Source organism: Molothrus aeneus, chromosome 1 (assembly GCF_037042795.1).
Source record: "Molothrus aeneus isolate 106 chromosome 1, BPBGC_Maene_1.0, whole genome shotgun sequence".
Lineage (NCBI taxonomy): Eukaryota > Metazoa > Chordata > Aves > Passeriformes > Icteridae > Molothrus > Molothrus aeneus.
Window position 1 is genome coordinate 5600243 of NC_089646.1, and position 10695 is coordinate 5610937.

The 10695-nt window shown below is 37.9% G+C and overlaps 1 protein-coding gene across 1 annotated transcript in view; it reads left to right on the top strand.

The window, feature by feature from the left end:
* The window catches only part of LOC136556330 (sodium channel protein type 5 subunit alpha-like), a 33415-nt gene extending 23412 nt beyond the window's left edge, over positions 1 to 10003 (top strand). The window contains exons 18-26 of the mRNA XM_066549482.1: positions 1365 to 1519; positions 2184 to 2366; positions 2586 to 2693; positions 4120 to 4398; positions 4980 to 5033; positions 5935 to 6076; positions 6646 to 6746; positions 7165 to 7435; positions 8805 to 10003. Coding sequence (XP_066405579.1) covers positions 1365 to 1519; positions 2184 to 2366; positions 2586 to 2693; positions 4120 to 4398; positions 4980 to 5033; positions 5935 to 6076; positions 6646 to 6746; positions 7165 to 7435; positions 8805 to 10003 — 2492 coding nt within the window. The remainder of the gene's footprint in view (positions 1 to 1364; positions 1520 to 2183; positions 2367 to 2585; positions 2694 to 4119; positions 4399 to 4979; positions 5034 to 5934; positions 6077 to 6645; positions 6747 to 7164; positions 7436 to 8804) is intronic.
* The last annotated feature ends 692 nt before the right edge of the window (positions 10004 to 10695 follow it).

A 10695-nucleotide genomic window follows, 5' to 3' on the forward strand; every position in this document is an offset into this window, starting at 1 on the left:
CTAGCCAACACAGAGACTGAGACACCTGAAAAATAAAACCCTTTCCCTAAAAGCCAATTGCTTCCAAGTGGGACATGGGCAATGGCATAGACCCCAGTTTGAAAAATAGGATTGTGAGGTGAGATGCATTTCACTGAGTTCTACACAACCAAGTCACTTTGGGGGTTTAACATAAGAGAAGTGTGTGGGACCAGGTCTCACATGGCAATGGTCACCTGTCACATCAGGTTTATTAATACATTGCAGCAGTAAAAGTATTCCTTGAATAACATTTCATGAGCAATCTCAAACAAAGGAGTGAAATAAGCAAAAGAAGCTGCTAAGATGAATTGAATTTCTATGGGGTGATAATTAGAGAATCATAGAATGATTTGGGTTGGAAAGGACCTTAAATATCATCCAATAATCTGAGGATTCTTTTCAAATCATCAGACAATACCTAGCTTTGGAAGTTGTTCTAGGATGTGTTCAGTGCTTTTGTGATTTTTTCCTACCCTAATATGTAACAATGCTGGCTTTCACATCAATCCTGAAAAATTCGGTGTCTTTCTATGCTGGGGTTACAGCATCTCATCTCTGCTTTTCAAAGAGTGTGCAGAAACTGAGAAGGACTTTTGTAACATCGAGAATTTTCCCATGGCCTTGAAGTTTTGTGTGCCCCAACAGCAGGTCAGTGAGAGCCTGTCCAGTGTCTCAGAAATATCTTGAAATGTGGCATTCATATTCTCTGAAAAAATTCCTTCGCCCAGGATTTTTCTCCTGGGAAGCTGAGAAGCCTCAGAGAAAAGGAAAACAATTCTTATCTCATTTGCTTCTCCTTTGTTGTGTTCATGTGGAATGTGTTTGGAGATTGTTTACCCACAGGTGATTGTTTCATTGGATTCTGCTGTGAGTTGTTTTGACTCATTGGCCAATCAGGGCCAAGCTGTGTTGAGACTCTGAAAAGAGTCAGGAGTTTTCATTATTATCTTTTTAGCATTTAGTAAGTATCTTTTCTGTATTCTTTAGTATAGTTTAGTATAGTATTCTTTAATATAATATAGTGTCATAAAGTAATAAATGAGCCTTCTGAGAACATGGAGTCAGATGTGTCATTCCTGCCTTTGTCAGGGCATTCCCTGCAAATACAATATTGAAATAATGAAAAGTTGTCCAACGGGGCTCTACCTACTTTATAGGAGCTACAAGGCAAATTAAACTGAATGTATCTCAATTTTTTTTCTCTTGGTAAAACAGGGAAAACCAACAACAAGGATGCAGTAACTGTGGCCGTTGCCTGTGTCCTATCCCCAGGAGTTTCCTGGCCATGCTTTCACATTCACCTGCCCCCCTTCCATGCACTCATTGCTGTCTCTCACTTTCAGGTTGTGCTCGGTACTTCCATTGTTGCCTGGATAGTGCTGCAAAGTTTGGAGGAGAAAAATGGTGGAATCTGAGAAAAACCTGCTACCAGATTGTGGAACATTCTTGGTTTGAGTCCTTTATCGTGTTCATGATTCTTCTGAGCAGTGGAGCCCTGGTTGGTGTAGCACAGTTTCATGTATTCATGAAGGGTTTTTTGCTTTAATTTGCACCCAGAGAAGTTGTTTTTACCAACAAACAAAGTGAATATCTTTGAACTCATAAAGAGGGAAGAGTCTTCAAATAGCAGTCATTTATTCATCATTTTAATTATTGCAAATCTATTATTGATGTTATTAAAAATTATAAGAGAGCATGAGCTAAGCTAAGAATGCATGAATCTCAAAAGCTGTTTCTCTTCTGGCTGTATACTGGATTTTTCTCAGGAAGTTATGTCACAATTGTGAAATATTAAGGAGATTTTATACCATTAAAACAAACAAGTGACTCTTAATACTTGGGGAAGAAAAGCTTAGTTCTCTTCAATATATAAATTTTATTATATAAATTTATAAAAATATGTATATATTTTTATCCTGTGCTCACGGGATTTCATTGTGCAGGAGGGATGCATCCACAGGGCTGTTTTATATAGAGAAAAGAAAGAGAAGGCACAGGGAGAATTACACTTTTACTCAGCTGGCAGAGATTTGAGTAACAAATGGTGTTCAGATCTGTATTAAAACAAGCTGAATGATGAAAGGGTCTCAGTGTTTCTTGACTTTAAATGTACAAGGTTAATTTCTGATTTTTGCATTTGTCTACATATATTATGATTTCAGGCATTTGAAGACATCCATATACATAAGAGAGAAAGAATTCAAGCAATATTGGGATTTCTTGACAAAATGTTCACTTTCATCTTTATTCTGGAGATGCTTCTGAAGTGGGTGGCTTATGGCTTCAAGAAATATTTCACCAATGCCTGGTGCTGGCTGGATTTCCTTATTGTAGATGTAAGTTCTGTCCTTGCTGTTCCTACACAGCATTAGCAGCAGAATCCCTGATTATTTTCTGGATGTAAATTTCAGACCTTAACCCCTGTAGCAATGGTGTCAGGATATTGTAGTCCAGGCACCGAAAACATGGTTTTGTTTTTTGGTTGGGTTTTTTTTTTTTTAACAGAAATAAAGGAAACAGATGACAGGATGTTGTTAATGCATTTCCTTTGTCTTCCCACTCAGGTCTCTTTGATAAACCTCTTTGGCAGTACCTTTGGGCCCATGAAATCTCTCAGGACTCTGCGAGCTCTGAGACCCCTGAGAGCACTGTCACGGTTTGAAGGAATGAGGGTAAGACTGATTGCAAGCCAAAGCTTGTCAGAGCTGATGAGCACAATACAGGTTTGTGACTCATCACTGTGTCTTTGTCAAGTTCACATGCTCACCCTGAGCCCAGCTTAGGAACTATAAAATACATTTTTTAAGAGACCCTTGGTTGTGCTCTTCTGTAATTGGGCATTCCTTATAGACTTTCCTGGAGTGATTGATCCACGTGCTGTTGAAATTAAAACTGGCCTAGGTGGAATTTTGTTCCATTGCTGCTCAGACATTCTTGTGTTCCTGTCTTACTGAGAAAGGCAAAAATAAAACAGAGAATAAGACCTGTGAGCACAATTATAATTTTTGAAATCTCATAGCAAGCTAACTCAGAGGAAAGAGTCACTTCAATTTTGAAAGATTTTACTGGATTGATTTACAAAAACTGTAGCCTATTAAAAAGTACTTTGCTCAAATTATTTTTTAAATAGAGTTCTTTCAGAAAACAAAAGTGTTTTCCTGTAGAACATTAGATTTTCTTTTCCCATCAAAAGAGCACATTTATTTATTATTTTTTATTCAGGAAGAATAAAACTGAAAACTCTGTGGTTGCAATCTTGACACTGTGAAGACAGAAATGTCATTAAATTAATTAGCAGAATGTATCCAAATTTCCATGTCTGGAGTAAATTTTGATATTGAAACAGGTAATGTCATACTTTATGTCTTGCTATGAAGAATGTGTGTGGCGCAGTCTCCAAAAAACCTTCACAAAGCCTTTGAATTTTTCTGCTGGTCCATCAAGTCTTTCTTTGCTACCTCACAGATGAGTTCACCGTGAAACTCAAAGAAATGTTCCCACCATTCCCTTATCCAATTTTTTCAAAGCAATCTGTTATGTCTTAGCATACATTTAAAATCTGCTTGGACACTTTTCTGTGGCTATACAGCACCTAACACAGGTAATGTACCTGGCTTATGCTTATAAACCCCAAACACAACCATAATCCACTAAAAATAAATGAAGCAAATTACTAGTGGAGAATTATTACTGGTCCTTTTAGGAACTACTTTTGACAGTCTTAAATATAGTCCTCTGCACAAGTGCTCATGGATGAATACTTCAGAAGTTTTATGTTAATAAAATCTAAAACAAAGAGACAAATGGACCATGTCCTATTCCAAAAATAAGGAGGGGGAAAAAAAAAGGGTGGACTTAGATTTTAGCAGTGGTGAGACCTCACAGCAGACCAAAAAATATCAACTATTGCTTTGAAAACCTAATAGATACTAAAGATATCGTTCAAGGTCCCCCTGACAGCTGTGACCAGTGTGACTGTGACTATTTACCTAGAAAACATCAGGTTTCTCTTTGCAGAGATGACTAAGTGACTGCTTACAGATACCTGGGCTCATCCTTTTTCCTGAAGCGTATTTTTCCTCTCCCTTTTCGTCCAAGGTTGTGGTCAATGCCCTCCTGGGAGCCATCCCTTCCATCATGAATGTTCTGCTCGTCTGCCTCATCTTCTGGCTCATCTTCAGCATCATGGGAGTGAACCTCTTTGCTGGGAAGTTTGGGAAATGTGTCAATATGACAGATGAAAATTCCGTATTAGAGGGCAACATCACAAACAAAACAGACTGTGAGATGTACAACAACACTGGGAAAATATTCTGGATCAATGTTAAAGTCAATTTTGATAATGTTGGCTCTGGCTACCTGGCTCTTCTTCAGGTGGTAAGTGCTGCTTGTCCTCAGTAGCCAGCCCTTGTCAGATGGGCTTGACCTTTTGTTAATTCCTAACTCATCTCTGAGGGTGATGCAGGGAGTGGAATATCCTGCAGCTTGCTCCCCCTTGTAGCTGGCAGTTCACGCACACAAATGGGAAAAGGGGGATAGATAAGACCCGCCCTGACTTTCCAGGTGATAAAGGAACATCTGGTGGGCAAGTGCTGTTGCAGCCTCCAGCAGTTTCATGATCCTAGAGTCCATCTCGGAAGGAATTCTGGGGTAAATAGTGACCTTTTCTGTCAGAATGTGGATTTATTCAGCCATGAGGGTTGCATGGCCTTTAGTGCCATGCTGATGAGGGTTTGCTCTGTCAGAATCCTAGGATAAACTGTTCTGTCTCCCCACTGAGAGCTTTCATATCCTATGAGGCTGAGAATGCCACTCACAGCAGCAGCCAGAGCTGAGTGCTTTGTGCCTGTGAGCATAGCAAAGGCTCTTGCTCCAGTCAGTGTCATTCTGATATTGCAAATTATGTGAAGACTTTCAAGGTCAAAGTTCAAAACATTTTCCATAATCTCTCATTCCAGGCAACATTTAAGGGTTGGATGGACATCATGTATGCAGCAGTAGATTCACGAGAGGTCAGTCATTTCATTCAAACCGTATTTTTTGAGAATGTTGCTGCTTTCTGCAATTGCAGTATTCATTTTGCACTTCTACATCTGCTGTTTGTCAGTGCTAAATGCTACCAGTAATTATTTTTGTCAGGTGATGTAAACATTCAATCTGCAAATGACTCATCATATCCTAAAGCTCCTCTGTTGCAACGGGGAAAGGGTTTCAGCTCTAGATCCACCCACTAAAACAGAACAAAGTGGTATGACTTAGTAAGGAAAGAAATTGAAATGTAGAGGATGCCTTAATTTCATCTGGAGTTCAAAGGAATAAAAGAATTTTTAAATTATTTTCATATTATAATATTAGCAATATTATATATTAAAATATAAAATAATATATTAAATATGAAAATACTAATAATACTATTTTCATATATTGATAAGTTTTTGTGTGTTTAAATGTTTTTCTTCTTTGTTCTTCAATTTGAAAAGTTATTTTTTCTTCTCCCAATTTTGTTTTTATTAATAATAGCCATCACAGAAGTTTTTTGCTAAGAAGATAAAAGAGCAACAACATATCTAGGCCAAGAATTGTAATGGCAAGAGCTTGGAATTTGACTTCTAAATAGTTTGTTTGATTTTTCATGTACTGAAAAATTTACAGCTCCTGTTCTTATTGAAAGGAACTGAAAAGGTGCTTCTGCAATGCCCGTGGAAATCATGTCAAGAATATTCAAACAAAATTTTGTGTTATGCACTATTGGTATTTTTAAATTATACCACTTTTGTCACAATTAGCAGAAAGTCTGTAAATCTTAGTTTCTCCTGGAACCAATTTTTGAGAGGAGCTTCAATATGAAGATTATTCTCAATTGGGCCCATGTTGCTGTATTGTTATTTCTCAAGTTCCTTCTCATTCTTGCAGAAAGATGATCAGCCAGAAATGGAGTACAGTCTCTATATGTATCTCTACTTTGTGAACTTCATCATCTTTGGGTCTTTTTTCACCCTGAACCTCTTTGTTGGTGTAATCATTGACAACTTCAACCAGCAAAAGAAAAAGATAAGTGTATTGGTTGTGCTTTACAGAACAAGGTCCTATACATGGAATCTAAAACTTCTATTGGCATTTACCAGAGCATTGATAATTAAATTACAAGAAATAACTTTCTCCTTTCTTTTCCCCTGTAACCTGAACACCTAGATCTTCCCCAAACCTTTCAAAGCCTCTTAAAATTTCACTCCTTTTGAGGAACTCAATATAACCAGAGACTCATTATTTAGAAAGTGGTCTGCTACAGCTGCTCTGATGAGTGATTTGGATATTTAGCAAGCCCAGCCTGAAAGCCGAGGGAAAAATCTGGATATTCAGCAAGGCCAGGGAAAGATTTGATCCTGTCCATGTTTTTTGTTTGCATGCCTTTTGGGTGGGCTGAGTTTCACACCAAGACTTCTACTCCGTGAATGGCTGGTTTGTGCCACTGATTTTTTGGACACAGTTACATGATATGAAATTAGAGCCAGTAACAGCAAGATGTAAAAAAGGAAGAAATGTCAGTTTCCAGAATTTTAGACATTTTAAGTACAGTAGTTTTGCTCTTCGCCAGATAACAGTGACATTTCTTTGTATACTTAGGTGGGGAAGATATCTTTATGACAGAAGAACAGAAAAAATACTACAATGCAATGAAAAAGTTGGGATCCAAGAAACCTCAAAAACCCATTCCAAGACCATTGGTAAACAGAATTCTTCACTGAGAAAACGCATTGCAAAAATGCAATTTAATTCACTGGAAAGTGCATATATTTATATATTGCATATAAAATATTCTTACTGTCTTTACTTTGATACTTGCACAGTTCTCTAAAGTCAGTTCCACACCAAAAAGTGGATGGAATTATTTCACAGGTTAAATATTTATTAAGTTCTCTGCATAAATATTATTGGGTTTTATATTCTTCTTGTAACTGATAAAACTTCAGGATGGGAAGGGATTTTTAATGTCTTTGTTGTACTCTGCCTTTCTCCAATTTCTCCAACTTCATTGCAGCTGAGTGATTTTGTGACATAAAAATTGGAAATGCTGGAAACATGTATGGATGGGTACTCCTTATTTTCATAACTGATGTCAGAAGTATTCTTTTTCCCTTCTAGAACAGATACCAAGGTTTCCTTTTCAACATTGTAACATCCCAGATGTTTGATGTTGTCATCATGGGTCTCATCTGCCTCAATATGGTCACAATGATGGTGGAAACGTATGAGCAAAGTGAAACAAAGACAAACGTCCTCAGCAAAATCAATATACTCTTTGTTACCATCTTCACTGCAGAATGTGTGCTGAAATTGCTGGCTCTGAGGCAGTACTATTTCTCAAATGCCTGGAACATATTTGATTTAGTTGTTGTTATTATGTCACTTGTTGGTAAGTAAAACTGTCTTGAAAATTCTTTACTATATAAATTATTATTCTTTTTAGAAAGAAAAAATATTAGTTAAAATTTATTAACTGCAAATAATCATTGAAATGTAAGTCATAATACTATAAGGTATTAAGGAAAAAATAAACAAGCCCCCTCAAGATTATATTAAATGAGATTCAAAACAATTCCTTTAGTAAAAGTGTGTATATATTTATAATAGTTCTTCAGGTTTTTTTTTTCCTCATCTGAAGTACAGAATGAATGACTCATCATAGCAGTATCACATTACACGATAATTCCCATTGTCACAGATTTAGTACCAACTAAGAAATATTCAATGAGATCAATTATTGGGGTTTGTCATCTGTATTTTTTGACAGATGACTGAAATATATAGACAAACAGGAATACTGGAATATGAATAGAGTGGGAAGAATGGAATTAGATTATAGCCTGTAGAATTCAGGCATTGCTGACTGACAATAAGGGCTCTCACTTTGTAACACAATAGAAAAGATCACCAAAAATGTATTAGTTTTTACTTGAAGGGATTGCAATGGAAGAATGGGGTAAAGAGCTCTGCTGCAAATTTGAGCTTCTTGCCAATTTAAATATTCCTGGGGCTAGTACTGCCCTAGCAAGAGGCAAGAAGGATATTTCAGTTCTTTACTATTACTCGTGTCTAGGGTAAATAAGATTCCAGTAAGACTATGGCTCTTCCTTGGGAAATTAGGTTTCTGGATTGTAAATACAGAAAAAATTATCCAAAACAGCTGCACTTAGAAAAGACAAGCCTCTTCTAATGCTACTAGGTGTCATTTATTTCATTCAAACAAAGAAAAAATAACGTCCATGTGTAGCTCTGTCCCTGAATAAACCAAAAGCCGTTGTAGAATGGCATGCACATCTTCTGTGTTCATCGCTCTGTTTGCTTCTACATATCATGCCTGTATTATCTAAATTACTTTGACATTGCCTTATATCTTGTTTTCTTAGTTTAGCTTTGTAGTGTCAGTATTTGAAGACAAATGTAGAAGGTAACTTGAATCTGCTGAAGTATTCATGCAACCAGAGTCAAAGAAAACCATCAGTCGTCAAGTGTCAGCTGATACAGATATTTGAAGTTGTGCACAGAAAGTTTCTTGTCATCTTCTGTGCAACAGGGACTGTTCTCTGATGGCTGAAGAATGTAGCTCATAATTGCTGATTTCAACAACTATTATTTCAATTCAGCTTCTCCTAAAAGTTATTCTGGTGGGGCTTAGCAAACACACATCAGATATTTTTGAGCTGTGAATATATTATCATTCCAGCCTCTTTACAAGTTAAGGAAAAATATTATATTCTAATGAGTTATCTTCTCCTTTTCAGCCTTACTGCTTTCCAACATTGGCAAAGCCTTTGAACATTTCTTACCACCCACACTCTTCAGAGTCATTCGCTTGGCCCGGATTGGCCGGATCCTGAGACTCATCCGGGGAGCCAAAGGAATTCGAACTCTGCTCTTTGCCTTAATGATGTCCCTTCCTGCTCTGTTCAACATTGGCCTCTTGCTGTTCCTGGTCATGTTCATTTATGCCATTTTTGGCATGGCTAATTTTGCCTATGTGAAGATGGAAGGTGGCATTGATGACATGTTCAACTTCCAAACCTTTGCTAACAGCATGCTCTGTCTCTTCCAAATCACCACGTCAGCTGGCTGGGATGCTCTTCTCAGTCCTATTTTAAACACTGGACCACCATATTGTGATCCAATCATAAGTGGTGAAGTGGGTGAATGTGGTAAACCTGCCATAGGTATTATTTATTTTGTAAGTTACATCATTATATCATTTCTCATTGTTGTAAACATGTACATAGCTGTTATTATGGAGAACTTCAATGCTGCCACTGAGGAAAGTGCAGAGCCTTTAGGGGAAGATGACTTTGATATCTTTTATGAAGTCTGGGAGAAGTTTGATCCTGAGGCAACTCAGTTCATAACTTTCTCTGCACTTTCAGACTTTGCAGATGCTCTGCCCAAGCCCTTGTGTGTACCAAAACCAAACAAAGTTGAACTCACAGCAATGGACCTGCCTGTGGTCAGTGGGGACAAGATACACTGCTTGGATATCTTGTTTGCTTTCACCAAGAGGGTGTTGGGAGATTCTGGAGAGCTGGATACTCTGAAAGTACATATGGAGGAGAAATTCATGGCTGCCAATCCATCAAAACAATCCTATGAGCCAATATCCACTACGCTCAGCCACAGGCAAGAGGAAGCGTCGGCCACGGTGATCCAGCGTGCCTACAGGAGCCACCTGCTCCAGCGCTCCCTCAAACAGGCTTCCTACCTGTACCAGCACAGAACTGGCAGCTCTGACACTCTGGGAGATGCTGCTCCAGAAAAAGAAGGACTCATTGCATCTATGCTGCATGCAAATTATGGTAGGAGTCCTAACAGGTCTGAAACGTCGTCCTCAGTGTCCATCCCTCCGTCGTATGACAGTGTCACAAGAGAGAGTAGTGGCAATCTCATGGTTGAGAATGGAGAAATAATGGGCGATGAACAATCTCCAGACATTAAGTAGTTAATTGGTGACAAAGCTATTAAGAATATTTTTAAATTTTCACAGAAGATGATATTGTAAATGTATATCAGCAGAGGCAGCCTCCCTATGAAACCAAGCCTGTTGATTATGGCAGCTGAGAATCGTGGCCTTTGGCTCTGCTGTGTTCAGTTTTCTTCAATATTTTCCTATTCAGAGAAAGGTTTTGGATCTGTTTGATCAATGGCATCTCACTGCAAAGTGTGTCCCACAGTACCTCGGTACTGTGACATGTTCACAGCAGTGACAGGCAACCTCAGCTGATATTTCCCCTGTACAGGAAGCAGAGAAAAAGTCCAAGCACCAATGGATCTACTGGAGAACAGAAAATGAATGTCAATATGAGTATAAAGTGAGGAATGGAAAGGAGCTAATATTTATTCCATTCCTAATTGCTACTATCATTATAAACCTGTTTAGCAAATCACTGATGATTTTTAAATTTTTTTTTTTTTTTTCTGATGTTTGGGGACAGATGTGCCACAAACATAGACCCTGCATGATCCACAGGTATTCCACAGTATAGTGGACTTCTTCCCATATGATGGATTTACAGAATAAACCGTGGCATGTACATTATCATAGTTGTGTTACTGAAGTTTAATGGAATAATAAATACACTCCTAGTCTTACAGAAGTCATACTGAACAGAGAAAAACCTTGTTTATGTTTTG